Below are 14,972 nucleotides of genomic sequence, written 5' to 3' on the forward strand. Positions count from 1 at the left end.
GGTAGAGTGATCCAATTCGGGCAAGGCGTACCGAGGGTGTGGTTCCCCTGTAGTCGAAACCGCGTGGTTAGTTAGGTAACTTCATTCTAGACAGGAGGACCCTACGCCACACGGTTGAGGTATTGGCGTCCACGGTCGGTTAAGCGACCAGCCGCGTCACGGAATTATCCGTGAGCAACGGCCTACAATTCCGGGGAGTCTGGTGGGAATCGACGTAACTTCCCCCACCTAGTGGTCGTTCTCTCCACCGGACCCCCGGCCCGCAACAATATATATATATATATATATATATATATATATATATATGTATATATATATATTTGTATGTATATATATGTATATATATATATGTATATATATATATATATATATATATATATATATATATATATATATAAATATATATATATATATATATTAGGGTGGTCCAAAAAAGTCGAAAAAATAGAATGTTGCCCCACAAGCTTAAAATTATTCTAATATGATCCAATAACGCGCATTAATTTTTTTTTATCTTGATCGGAGGTGATTTAGAGGTCGCTCCATATGACGACTTTTAGTCTCATGAGTCGGTTAAATTAGGGTCTGGTCAGGTACGATTACGGATACTTCTGGATGTCCGAGGTAGAAATGGAGTGCATTTTCGAACTCTATGGGGTCCATTTACTCTATGAAATGACTTCACCGACATTGAATTCACTACCATTTCGAAAATATGACCCAAAACAAGATTTATCATTACTGGAGTTGAGTAACTAATCCTACTCATTTCGATATTTTCTAATCTATAATTAATCTGTTGTCCGTCTAAACATTTCTTAGAGTAAATCGACCCCACTGAGTTCGAAAATGCAGTCCATTTTCACCTCAGAAGTTCAGAAGTGTACGGATTCGCATCTCACCATATCCTAATTTAATATAATAATAACTAAATAAATAACTAACATATTTTTCATGAATCATTGAATGTAAAACATTGGATGTTGGGCCGGATAGAAGTAGGTTCAGGCGGGAGTGGAGACAGCAATAGAGGCGGAGATGATAGTGGTATTTGGTAAACCAGTACGTGCCCGTAAAAAAAAAAAAAATCATAATAATAAATAAATAAACCACACAGGCCGTTTATTGGCTCTCACGTGCCCGTACGTGCGTGACCCGGAAGTTCGATATTATTCGCAGTTACGATTATTCGCAATTTATTTTTAATACCCAATTATTCAATTAGCGCCAACGTATTTTACCTTTTCGCAATGTCGTGGCAAGGAAAAACAAAAAGAGAAGAGAAGAGAGAGAAAAAATTTACTTCCTGGTTCGGAGCATACCAGCACTCTGATGTTCCCGAAATTTATACACCGTCTAATATGAAAACGATCATAACTTGGGCCATTGTGTTTATCTATAAATGCGTATAAGAAATCGAGAAATTATTAGAATACACGAAGTCATCACTCTCTGGAAGCCCGTACGTTGTAACCCGTAATGGGGAACGTGGCTGTGCTTCCCTTCCCCATCGGCCACGCCCACGCAACAACGTGTCTTCCCATTGGTTTGGTAAATAAATGGCCATAACTTGGGAAGCACTTGTCCGATTAATATCAAACCTTGAAAAGGCACATCCTCAGGTCCCCAGCAATATACCTGGCAAGTTTCAATTAGATCGGACCAGAGTTTGTCAAGAAACAGCGGTCACACACACACACACACACACACACACACACACACACACACACACACACACACACACACACAGACACACACACACAGAGATTGCTGGAATTATAGATAGATGAGACGAAATATTCTAATAGTTTGTAATTCCATTGATTGAAAAATTAGGGTATGGTGAGATGCGAATCCGTACACTTCTGAACTTCCTATGTGAAAATGGACTGCATTTTCGAACTCAGTGGGTCGATTTACCCAAAGAAATGTTTAGACGGACAACAAATTAATTATAGATTAGAAAATATCGAAATGAGTAGGATTAGTTACTCAACTCCAGTCATGATAAATCTTGTTTTAGGTCATATTTTCGAAATGGTAGTGAATTCAATGTCGGTGCAGTCATTTCTTGGAGTAAATCGACCCCATAGAGTTCGAAAATGCACTCCATTTCCACCTCGGACATCCAGAAGTACTGGTAATCGTACCTGACCATACCCTAATTTAACCAACTCATGAAACTAAAAGTCGTCATATAGAGCGACCTCTAAATCACCTCCGATCAACTTAAATGTTTTTTTTTGTGCGTTATTGAATCACAGTGGAATAATTTAAGGCTTGTGGAGACAACATCTGAATTTTTTTTTTTTTTGCTGTTTTTGGACCACCCTAATTTCTATATATATATATATATGCTGTCTGGAGGTAAGGTGGATAGCAGAGGGGGTGGTGAACAGATACAAGAGAGTATTGATACTTGTATGGATTGGGCAAAAGACTGGCAGATGGAATTTAACCCGAGCAAGTGTAAGGTGTTGGGGATGTGAAAGAACAATGAAAATAGAGATTACAGGATGCAAGGGGTAATTTTGGAGCGTGTCACACAGAAGGATCTGGGGGTGGTAATAGATACGGGAGGTAAGCAGGGCAGCAAGTGCCAGGCAGTTCTAGGGAAAGCAAATAGGGTTTTAGGCTGTATAAGGAGGGAGATCAATTTTATAAATCAAAAGAGGTTGTGCTAACATTGTACAGGAATTTAGTGAGGGCTACATCTATGATATTATGTGCAGTTTTGGTCACCACAGTTCCGGAAGGACATAGATGCCCTAGTGAAGATTCAGCGTAGGGCTATGAGATTGATTCCGGGCCAAGCTTGACTCAGCTCTGAGGAGTGGCTGAAGGAGACAGGGCTTTATTCACTAGAAAGGAGGTGGTTGCGAGGAGATATGATAGAGATGTTTAAGATAATGAAAGGTAGAGATAAAATAAGTATAGATGAATTATAATGAATTATAATGAATATAGATAATGGTTGAATAATTATTGAACAGAGTAAACAGTGACAGAACCAGGGGCCATAGCCTGAGAGTAAAGAAGAGGAGAGTTAAGATGGTAGTAAGGCAGGGGACTGTCACTCAGAGAGTAGTTAATGCATGGAATGGTCTCCCTGAAAAGGTAGTGGCAGCATAAAAAGCAGATAGGTTTAAATTAGAATTAGATAGGTACGTGAAAGTTATGGAGATAGAGGGGTATGGGGATGTTGATAAGGCTGTCAGGTAGTTTGAGTATTGATGGGTGATTGTGTACAGAGTGCTGTTGGTGGGAGTCTTGTTAAGCAGGGTTGTGTGGTTGATGTGTGTTTTTAATCAAGCCCATGCCCTCCCCTGAGAGGAAGAAAAGGAAAAAAACAAAAAAAATACAAAAGTTTTTTTCTTTCATTAATTAAAATGATCTTGGGTTGGTGTGGTGTTCATACAGGCATGATGGGCTGAATGGCCTCCACCTGTGTTGATTTCCTTGTCATTTTTGTCCTTGTTTTATATATATATATATATATATATATATATATATATATATATATATATATATATATCAACAGATATGTCATGAAACGTTGCGGTGAATATAAATAATGAGTAATCAAACATTATTCACACACAGTGAACAGGCAGACACAGAACCAGCTTTATTCGAGGTAAATATGAAATCCAAAATCAAGGAGGCAGATACTCATGGTGTGCATTGATGAAAGCGAGAGGGAATCAACCTCCAAATCTTGTCAATGTACAATTAATCTTTACATCAAGATTCATTTCGATGAGGATGCATATCGTGTCCAAACTATGATGTTCAGTTCTGTACCGAATGGATGGTGAGTACGAAGTTGTCTGTCACTCGCTACACTTAAAAACTCACTTATTGTCAGACTCGTTCATGTCCGCAGCATTGTCAAATGACAGTTCTGTCGTCGTTGTGGAATTATTATCACAGGCAAGGCATCCACACCGGCCAGAGCACGATAAGTCACTTGTGCGACAACATCTCGTGGTATCGCACTTGCCTTGCTTGCATGCACAGTGTACATAGCTGAGAATTTCTATCGAGGCCGGATCTTGAGTCATCCACACAACAGAGATGGAGTTCAATTCAACAGTCTAACTGTGACCGTTCAGAGATGGAGCATCAATCGTCTGATTCAGGGCTCACCTGTGGATGCCTACCTGATAATTTGCACAAAGACCATGCTGTCGCAAAGCATCCTTGGTAGGTGGCAAGCTGTAGTCCTCGACAGTCTTCAAACAGAATGTCCTATATTGAACGCTCTTGATGTTTGTCACTGTGCTTCCATACAAATCGTATGTAAATCTCTCCAGCTGGGTGAATAACTCATCGGACAGGTTAAAATCTTCACCCACATGACAAAATGACTCTTCGTATCCACAAGATGGCACAGTCGCACTTTCCTTTTTCCGCGGAAGGAGCTGACGGAGTCGCACCCGGCGAAAGAATGTACTCCTATAAGAGAGCAACTCATGCATTCACCAAGTGAATGTCGAATTACATTCAGGTCGACTTTGCTGACAGTCTTCTTGAGACCCATGTGGAGATGTATCACGGCAGCAGCTGGCATCAGGTGTTTGTTTGAGAGAAAAATAACTGTGTCTGGACTCATCTGCAAAATCTGTGTCTGGACTCATTATCAATATCCTCAATGATGGACTGAGTGTTACCATGTGTTGGGCATGCAAGACAACTCGAGCGTCATCTTCCTCATGGTCACAGTGGGACAACTCCTCCACGATGGCCACTCCTGAATAAGACACGAGGTGACAGTGTGGTCCTTGTGTCATGTAGATATTAATCTCACCATTGTGATCCACCAACACTTCCTGAATTGAGTCTCTCTTGGGGAAAAGTAGAGAAAGCTGCTTGTGCAGTCGCCACGACACTGGAGCTGATGCAATGAAAGTTATTTTGGTTTTGCAAGAATGGATCCATTTCTGTAATGCAGTCTAAGATAACTGTGATGGCCTCCTTATCTATCTTCCGAAGGATGATGTCCAAATCCTTCCATGTCTGATAATGGTTCCTCGATCCAGCCATTAATTCGAATTTCTAAACAATAGCCGCTTTCTTTTTGCAAAGGATTTGTTCAATAGTTAAATTCCATAGCATGAGAGTATATCTTCAAGTCCAGCAGTGGAAAGGTGTCTCGACCCTTATGGCCAAAGACTGGAGTTGGTGTTTAGTTGATGGACGTCTACTTCTGGTCATGACAGATATACAGCCTGCTCCAGCCTTACTGTTGTCTATTATTAGATGTAACTTTATGGCAGACTGCAGCTCAAGTAGATGCTCTTGTCAGAAGAACAACCTGCAACGTTCCCAAGCTTGTGGCCATTGTCGTGGGTCTGGATGCTCCAACTCTTCACATGTCATCAGTGACGATAAGGAAATGGATGAGGTTGATGAATATGACAATTAATAGGATTAATCAGTGATGTCAAACAATACTTTTGTTGTATCCTTGTGTTTCTTTTTTTAAATAATGTACTTGGTTTATATGGATGAAATACATAACTCATTTATACTTACAATTGGTCCATGTTCTCTTAAAAAAAAACTTAAATGTTCAGTTTGATGTTTAACAGAAGAGGTAACATTCTGGTCAATTCAAAGTTATTTGCGACTGTATCTTAGTTCATCTGAAAATGGATGTGTGCATATAGGCTGCAACATTGTGACTGATATTAGGATTTTTTTTTCTGCTATTGGAATTTTTGTACTTGTCAAAATATATTTTCCATCTCAATTTCAAGTAACATCCATGTAATTTCACTGATTAGAGTTAATGAAACGTTAATTGCAGTTTTACTTGTCATTATGTTGATTTAAAAAACAATTATCTTGTTTTCTCATCTGTTGTAATGCAATAAACATTTTTGTGTACATGATTGCTCCTTAATTATCGTTAGCTTATCTGGAATTTAAATTTCAGAAAAGGTATTGTCATCACGCACCGTCCGTCCGTCTCCTATTTCGACTTCTCTGATCAAACCGCTGGGCCGATCTGGCTGAAATTTTGCAGCAATGTTCCTCTCCTGATTGGAAACAGGGATTGCAAAGCTCGTTCCAGTCACATGACTTTAAGTAGGTCAAAATGGCCGACCTTAATAAATTCTTTCCAAAATCTTCTTCTCCTGATCCACCGACTAAGAATGCTACCAAATTTGGGTTACAACATTAGGGCAGGGTCATAATGTTAAATTGCGGAGGTCTTGCTGATTACATGACTGGAAGTGCATCAAAATAACTGACTGAGTCAATTTTGGGGGAAATTGCGTAAATTCCTTCAAAAATCTTCTTCTCCAGACCCACCAGTCAGAATGCTACCAAATTTGGGTTACATCATTAGGCGAGGGGAGGGATGTTAAATTGCAGAGGTCATGCCGATCACATGACCTGAAATGTGTCAAAATGGCCGACTTAGTAAATGTTTGGGAAAATCATGCATATTCCTTAAAAAAACCTTCCTCTCCAGACCCAACAGTCAGACTGCTACCAAATTGGGGTTACAACATTAAGCCAGGGCCCAGATAAGCTACAGATCCAGTGGTCCTATTGTGTATTTATCTTTTTATAATCGTATTCAAATTTTAATAACTGATTAATTTTGGGAAACTATATTAGGTAAAGGGTAGTTACAGTTAATTTCACATGCAATGTGTTGATTGTGAAGGAAGACTACTTTTGAAAGAGTTACATATCTATAGTACTGAATGAATTCCGTGATCGGTTACCGAAGATGCACATTGACGGGGGCAGAATAAACATCTATTTTGATCAACTTCCTGGATTTCCTCGGCCGGGACTTTTTTCTAGATTGTGGGACATATCAGTGCTTCTACAAATACAAAAAAAATTTATGCTGTACCAGTTTCTTTTTTTGTTTTTTTTGTATACCTTGTCGACGCTCGTATGAGAGCAAACACACAACGCACATCAAGGGGGATATGAGAAAAGAGGGGAGGGAGTGGGAAGGACAAAACAGTGGGGAACAGAGACATTAGATCTGTGGAAGGGAGAGGAATGGGATGGGGAACATGGGGAATAGAAGATGGACATTACAGGGACTTTCAGGAAGGAAAGCAGGGAATTTGAAGGAGGTGGGCTTGGGTGGATTATCGGGGGTAGAAAAGATCGAGGATTTGGATGGGGGATGATAAGAGGTAGTGGTGAACAGCTGTTTTGAAGGCCTGGAGGGAAGAATGGGAATGAATAGAGTGAGGGAGTTTATTCCAAAGGCAGGAAAAAAGAGGAATGAAAGAGTGAAGGTGAGCAGTGATTCGTGATTTTGGTAGTTTTACCAGAAGGGGGTTGTTGGCGGACCTTGAGCGCCCTGCGGAAATGTGGTGGGGACAAATCGCAGAGAGAGCAGGGGGGGCGAGGCTGGAGATGAGATGGTAGAAGACAGAAAGACCACCGACCAACCTGCGGTGATTGAGTGAGAGGCCCAAAGACAGCCTCATTGCGGGAGATGCCAATGATCCGAAATGCCTTGGTTTCCACAGTGTGAAGCCGAGAAAGGTGGGAGGCAGGAGCACCAGTCCAGAGGGGAGAGCAGTACTCCATCAGGCTGCAGACAAAAGCTTTGTAAGTGCTCAGGAGCTCAGGTGGGCTGAGGAAGGATTTGCACGACGGAGGATTCCCAGTCGGCGACTGGCTTTGGAGGCGAGGTTTAAAATGTGGCTTTCCGAGGAAAGGTCATGGCAGATAGTGAGACCCAAAAGCTTGAAAGAAAGGACTTCTTCCAGAGGATTGTTGAGAAAGTGGATGGGGGGGAGGGGTTTCTAAACGGTCCTTTCGAAGAGACATAGTGAGAGTGTGAGATTTGTCCGGATTGAAAGACATGTTCCACGTGTTGGACCAGTTTGTGATTTTATCCAGATCAGCAGTGAGCGAAGAAGCTGCTGCTTGCCGGTCTGAGGGATGACCAATGGTACGGCAGAGGGTGGAGTCATCAGCAAAGAGATATAGAGGATTTTCCAGAGAGTCAGAGAGATCATTGATGAAAGCCAGTAAAAGAACAGGGCCCAGAACGCTACCTTGAGGAACTCCAGCCTGGACAGGAAGGGGGAGGGGATGAAAGAACTCCATTTAGGGCCACACGGTGACTGCGACCGGAGAGGAAGTCTGTGAGCCATGAGTGGAGATGGCCTTGGATACCATGGGAAGAGAGTTTGGTGAGGAGGGCAGGGTACCAGACTGTGTCAAAAGCAAGTGATATGTCCAGGGATATGGCTTGGATTTCCTGTCTGGCATTGAGGGCTTCCATCCATTGTTGGGAGAGCAGAAGCAGCATATCCAGGGTAGAGTGACCTGGTCTGAAACCAAATTGATGATCAGAAATCAAGCCATTGGAGAAGAGGAAGGATTTGATGTCTGAAGCGATGATGGATTCCATAACCTTGCTGATGATTGGGAGAAGGCTGATTGGTCTGTAGTTGCAGGGATCTGTTTTTGCACCTTTTTTGTGCAGGGCAGTGATGTTTGCTGATTTCCAAGCAGATGGCAGATGACCTTGAGCGAATGAGAGGGTGAATAGAACAGAGAGAGGGTGAGCAAGAGCAGAAGAGCAGGCTTTGAGGACACGTGGGCTGATGCCGTCTGGACCGGTTGCAGAATCTGAGTCGAGGTTTGACAGCAAGCTCTCCACCTTGTCAGGAGAAAAGGACACAGAGTCCAGGGACAGTTGGGTGTGACTGGGTAAGGTGGGTTGAGAAAGTGATGGGTTTTGGACACAAGATTTAGCTGCAGACACCGAGTTTAAACATTCAGCTTTTTCACGTGCGGAATCAGCAGTGCGGCCATTTGAGGTAAGGGAGGGGATGGAGGAGGAACATAGACCAGAAACAGATTTGATTAGACGCCACCAGGATTTTGAGGAGGGAGAGAGGTTTGAGAGTTCAGACTTGAGATGAGAAAGATGTTGTTTGCTGGCTCTCCTGCGGGTAGATACACACTTGTTCCAAGCTTTATGGAAGGAACTGAGATTGCCCTCAGTTGGGTTTGCTTTCCATGAGGCAAAGGCAAGTTGTTTCAGAACAACTGCCTCACCACAAGCTTCAGTGAATCAAGGGCGGGAGGAAGGGTAGGACAACTGAAGACGAGAGGGGATAAATCTGTGCATGAGGCAGAGCAAGTTTCTTTGAAAGAATTCCCAGGATGAGTTGATGTTGGAGAAAGTAGTGATAGGAGACCAGTCTATAAGTTCGAGGGCTGCTTGGAGACCCTGCCAGTCGGCTTGAGTGAAATACCAGACTCGACGGCGGTGAGGTGGTTCTCTGATAATAGCCAGAGAGATGTCCACTTTGACAAGGACGTGGTCAGAAGAACCGATTGGAGCGGGGAAGAGCAGCAGATGTTGTCAGGGAAATTTGTCAAAATCAGATCCAGAAGAGATGGAGTACCATTGGTTGAGATCCAGGTAGGGAAGTTGACCGATTGAGTCAGTCCCAATGAGTCGCAGAAAGCTTTTGCTGAGGTGCCATGACAGGTGACAGAGGTACCCACACCTAGCCAACTGGAATGATGACAATTGAAGTCGCCACATATGAGGAAGAGAGAGTTTGGATGAGAAGATAGAATTTGGTCCATGTTTTCAGATAGTGAGGTGTAGATGGAGTCACCACTGTTAGGTGGATGGTACAGTACACATATAAACATGAGGTGGGAGTGGAGGGGAAGCCGTAGCCAGAGGTATTCCTGGGGTGTGGGGGAGTGAGGGCAGTGCATGGAGAGTGAGGAATAGTGTCTTTGATGAAGAGAGCAACTCCTCCACCAGGGAGAGGCTCAGGTCTGTCAAACCGGAGGAGGGAGTAACCAGGGAGAGATACTTGGGAGTCAGATACATCTTGGGGGAGGAAAGTTTCTGTGAGGCAGATTGTGTCTGGTTTGTCAGTGGCAACCTGTATGGAAAGATCTGAAAGGTTTGAGCGAAGTCCCCGGATATTTGAGGTCCATACTTTTTAATGAAGAGGTAGGGGAGGAGACTTTGGGTGCAGGGGGTGGGGGGAGGGTAGGACAAGGGACGAGGGGGGAGGTAAGGAGGGTTGTTGAAAGAGTGTGGGGGATTGCAGAATAGCTAGGGGAGGGGGGCGAATGAGGAGGAGGAAAGACTCTGTTGTGCTGGGGGAGAGGGGGGACAAGAGCGGGGGAAGAAGGCAGTTGAGGATTTGAGGAGGTGGAGTGAAGGGATGGAGGTGAGAGGGCAGTGGAAGGAGGCAGCTTTGTGGATGGGAGGGGGGGCAACTTTGGGAAGGATGAGTGAGGGGGATGAATGGTGGGAGAAAGGTGAGGGGGGAGTTTTTGGAGAGGTGAGAGGGAGGCTTGGAGGGAGAAGAGTGGGATGGTTGCTTTTATTTGAGAGTGAGGGGTGAGAGGAGTGAGTTGGCACTGAAGTTGGAAAAAAAGAACGGTTGATGAAAAGCGAACATTCATAGCAACTGCGGTTTTTTAAAGTTTTAGGTCAGTTATGTGATTAAACACATTTCTTGAGGGATGCAATAAAAGCGAATTCAGAGAATGGAGAGAAGAATCGCTGTAACAGTTGAATTTTTTAGGCAAGGTATGAAGGAAAGGTCGAATTGATAGCAGTCTCTTTCAATAGCAGATGAGTAGTGCATTATGATACAGTGAAGAGAACAACATGTGTGAAAGAGGAAGATGAAGCATTATAAGAGATCGTTTTTGTTATTATTATTTATGTTTGAGAGAGTTTTCAACAGATTAGGTCATGGAAGTGTTGTAGAAAAAATCGAGGAAGAAAAAGGAGGAAGAAGAAGAGGAGATGAAGAAGAAGAAGAAGAAGAAGAAGAAGCAGAAGAAGAATCGGAGAAAGGTAGCGATTTTTTTTATTTAAGATAAGAAATAGAGTGATTAGTTGTGAAGGATGGGATGGGGGAAGGAAGTTAAGAAAGTGGGAAAGATAGAAATTGAAGATAATGGGGAGAAAAAACAAATAAACACGACATACACTGAGGGGAACAAAGGGTAGGCCTCAAGCCTCAAGGATAGGCCTCAAGCACCCAGTAAGACAAGTTCGACGAAATCTCACAAAATAGCACGATTTTTGAAACAAAACCGAACTAGGAACACACAGTAACATGTAGGTGAGAAAATAAAGTAAAAACAGGACAGATTACGACCGGAAACTTTACTTTGAGATCGTCAGCAGGGAGCCCCAAAGGAGACCTGCCAACGCTCCAAACCCAGAACCGGAAGTCCAAACCCAGAACTGTTAGGTGGACGGTACAGTACACATATAAACATGAGGTGGGAGTTGAGGGGAAGCCGTAGCCAGAGGTATTCCTGGGGGTGTGGGGGATTGAGGGCAGTGCATGGAGAGTGAGGAATAGAGTCTTTGATGAAGAAAAACATGAAGAAGTCTTTGATGATGAAGAAGTCTTTGATGAAGTATAATATTAGTTTTGGCTAATATCATGTCTTTTTGGCCTTAAAAATCCTGGACTACTCCCCATTCACTCATCTTCAATTCACCACAAAGTGAGTATTATGAGTGGAGATCAGTGAGTGCATGGCCTCACAATTAAGGTCAACGACTGAGATTAACTCAACTGCTTTTTCACGTGGTTGTCTTACAACAATTTTAATATTTAAGGCCTTACCGACATTAACACTTGTAACAGGGAAAGCAATTACAATTTATGAGGGAAAAGAAAAGGAGCCATCTACATATTCTGTACACATGTCATAATTTTCAATTTTCTGTCCCTCTTCTCCTCCCCTCAACTTACCCCCTCGTATGGCTCTTTTACTCCTATCTTATTCCACCCTACTTTGCCTTCCCTCCCCACTCTGCCCACGCTCCCACCAACTCCATATCCTGCCATGTTTTCTTCTAACTTCATTAATTTAAAATGATCTAAGGTCTATGAAGGGGCTTGAATTATGCATTTATTATATGTAGGACAAGGATATGAGGAGACATAACTGTACTTTTCCATGAATTACAGGGACATGAGACAATTGACAAATCAATTCAACAAATGGGATTTGAATACAGAGTCTGCAAAATGTAGATAAATTGCAACATCATGATATGTGTGCTCAGATGGGAACACCAAACTGGCGAACCAGAATGAATGTTTGTAATAGACAAAAGTTCATCATCGTTGATGACCATTGTATTATGCTAAATAATTTATTTTGTATTTTTATTAACCTGCTTTGTTACTAAATATATGCATCTTCCTTTCTCACATTCTCCCACCTCTCTCCCTACAGACTATCTAACTCATCTTGCACGCAAGCAGATTCATACAGAGGCAGCGACACACCAATAAGTCATGAAGAAAAGGTTGCTCCTTTTCCATGTTTTCCACACCATAACATAATGTTCTTGAAAACACACAAGGCAGCTGGTAGTACTGTACTAAACATACTACTTCGATTCGGACAGAAGTACAGCCTCCGCTTCGCACTCCCGAGGAGAACCAATGATTTTAGCTACCCAGAGTTCTTCAAGCGGGACTATGTGGATGGTTACGCACCAGGTACCCACTTCAACATCTTGGCTAACCACTTGCGTTTCTGCCGTAAGGAGCTCCATGAAGTGATGCCTGCAGATACTATTTATATCACCATTCTGCGTGACCCTGGGCTTCTCTTTGACTCCTCGTTTCACTACTTTGCGCCTCTGGTGCCATTCACATGGAACTTTGGTGGTGGGATTACTGTTGAGGAGTTTCTCCGTGATCCATGGTACTATTACAGGCCGTCTGGACTCAATGCTCACTTACTGAAAAATCTGCAGGCCTTCGACCTTGGGCTAGACTACAACCTTAATAGCACAGATCCTTATGTGGATGAGTTATTCCACAATATTGAGAAGACTTTCAAGCTCATCATGATTTCCGAGTACTTTGATGAGTCCTTAGTGCTACTGAAAGACCTTTTGTGTTGGGATTTTGATGATATAGTCTACTTTAAGCTCAACATGAGGGCTGGTGGTACTTCTCAGCTTTCAAATGAGGCATATAGCCATGCACATGCATGGAATGGGTTGGACCTTAGACTGTACAAACATTTCAACAACTCATTGTGGCACCTCATAAAGAGTTATGGCATCGAAAGAATGCGCAGCGACGTCAAGGAACTTCACAGACGAAAAGGTCAGCTGGCCTATACCTGCTTGGAAAGGGGAGGGCCCGTGGTTGCAGAAAATGTGCGTAATAAAGGCCTACAGCCTTGGCAGCCACCAGGTGCAAGCAGTATCATGGGTTACAATCTGCGCACAAACTTATCTGCAGAGCTTTATGAGAGCTGCCGCAAAATGGTCATGCCAGAACTGCAGTACCTCAGTGAGTTAGGGGTGAGCTTGTGGTTGACCAAATTATGGTCCTGGATAAGATGGCTGGTGCGCTGGTGAACAACCAGTTGGATTCAAGCAATAGTTTATATTTTCTTGTTTGCAAAATTGAGAGGTCATAAAAGAGCTCCTGAACTCTAACACAGATATATAGACAAACAAGTTATTTATTGAGGAACATAGGGAAAGAACAGGGTCCTTTATTCAAATGCTTGACTTCCATAAACCGTAAGGCCTTCATAAACCCAGAGGTTATCTTGTTCAACAGTTTTATTTTATATAATATTATTTTTGTTGTTGGTTTACCATTTCAATGTGTGTGAAAATAGGACTGTGAAATTATCAAAAGCATCTCCACCCCACCACAACTATACAATGTAAAGTCCTCGTAAAGATTTATTTACATTCTGTAATTGACCATCAAAAAGAGCTCCAAAAATACAAGTTAACATGTAATTTAACTCAAAATAAAATTGCTGAACTAACATTTTATCAGCCATACCATTGGAAATAGGTTGATGTTGTCAATCGAGTACTTGCCATTTCAATCATGAACCAACCACAGTATCTACATACTTTACCCATCTGTAAGACTTGGAAATGAGATTGTTTTGCAATGGGGTGAGGATAGGGTGGGGAATCCTATTTATTGAGTTCTGTTGATGGGATTACCATTTTAGTGTGAAACCACAAACATTCTACTTTCCAATGTGAAATTTTCTTTACTGGTCTTCTTTTGAAGATAGCAATCTCAACTTTTCATCTTGATGATATGTTGAATGGTTTGTTTCTCATTAAAGTTGTGGACATACTTTTCAAAATACTGAAGATGTGGGAGTTTTTTTGGGGGGGGTTCCTCATTTTTTATTCAATCACTTCCGGTACAATAAAATAATGCCAAGTTATTAATCAGCCCTCTGATGTCAGATGTATAGATGCGAATGTCTAAGGCAAGGCACTGTCAAGCTCTCCTGAATTGACAAAATGTTCAAACATGAACTTAAAATGACCTTTTTTATTCACCACCATCATGGTATCAACTGGAGTGGATAAAATGGTGGTGGTCTCAACGAGACACTTTCTGAAGTCAACCTGAAATATAAATACCAGCAGGTATAAGTCTTTGCACAAGTATACAAATCATCAACAAACTCAATGCACCAAGGGAAGCCATGGACAGATGGGTTCAAAAGTCAACAAAGTCAAAGCATATCCTTCAGACAATACAGAAGGAGTTGGTCAGATGGATATCTTTTGGCAAGCGCCTAAATGTGACAGATTATGTTTCAGGCTCTTGGCGTGATGTCAAGGCTTCTACTAAGTGCAAACTCGATAGAGCTCTGGTACTAACATCACTCTTGTATTCGGGAGAGACACCAGGAAGTTCAACACAGTTCAAAATCACCACTTACGTAAGATTCTTAACATCAAGTGGCATGACAAAAATCACCAACTCAGGTGTCAAAAATGACCAACATGCCAAGAGCAGAAGCCCTTATTATCACAGCTCAACTGCACTGGAAAGGCTATGTCGTCAGAATGGAAGATGATTGGCTGCCAAAGATAGCTTTGAACGGAGAAGTAACACGTGGATGTGGTAAACATTCTGTAGGAGGGCAGAAACTCCAATTCAAGGATG

The 14,972-nt window shown here is 42.3% G+C and overlaps 2 protein-coding genes across 6 annotated transcripts in view; one reads left to right on the top strand and one right to left on the bottom strand.

Annotated features, from left to right (window-relative positions):
* GAL3ST1 (galactose-3-O-sulfotransferase 1) overlaps positions 1–14,154 on the top strand; it is a 28,462-nt gene extending 14,308 nt beyond the window's left edge. The window contains exon 2 of the mRNA XM_085858645.1: positions 12,250–14,154. Within this exon, the coding sequence (XP_085714771.1) occupies positions 12,250–13,393 (1,144 nt within the window). The 3' untranslated portion in view covers positions 13,394–14,154. The remainder of the gene's footprint in view (positions 1–12,249) is intronic.
* Positions 1–14,972, bottom strand: part of CCDC157 (coiled-coil domain containing 157) — a 95,388-nt gene that overhangs the window by 5,517 nt on the left and 74,899 nt on the right. For 4 of the 5 annotated variants that reach the window (XM_085858637.1, XM_085858635.1, XM_085858636.1 and 1 more), the window contains one exon: positions 13,712–14,425. The exons of the other annotated variant lie outside the window; for it this stretch is intronic. In XM_085858637.1, coding sequence (XP_085714763.1) covers positions 14,421–14,425 — 5 coding nt within the window. In that variant the 3' untranslated portion in view covers positions 13,712–14,420. Of the gene's footprint in view, positions 1–13,711; positions 14,426–14,972 lie in introns of those variants that run through there. 5 annotated transcript variants of the gene reach the window in all.

This window comes from Eptatretus burgeri, chromosome 16 (genome assembly GCF_056783735.1).
Source record: "Eptatretus burgeri isolate ZD-2024b chromosome 16, Ebu_testis_v1, whole genome shotgun sequence".
Classification (NCBI taxonomy): Eukaryota; Metazoa; Chordata; class Myxini; order Myxiniformes; family Myxinidae; genus Eptatretus; species Eptatretus burgeri.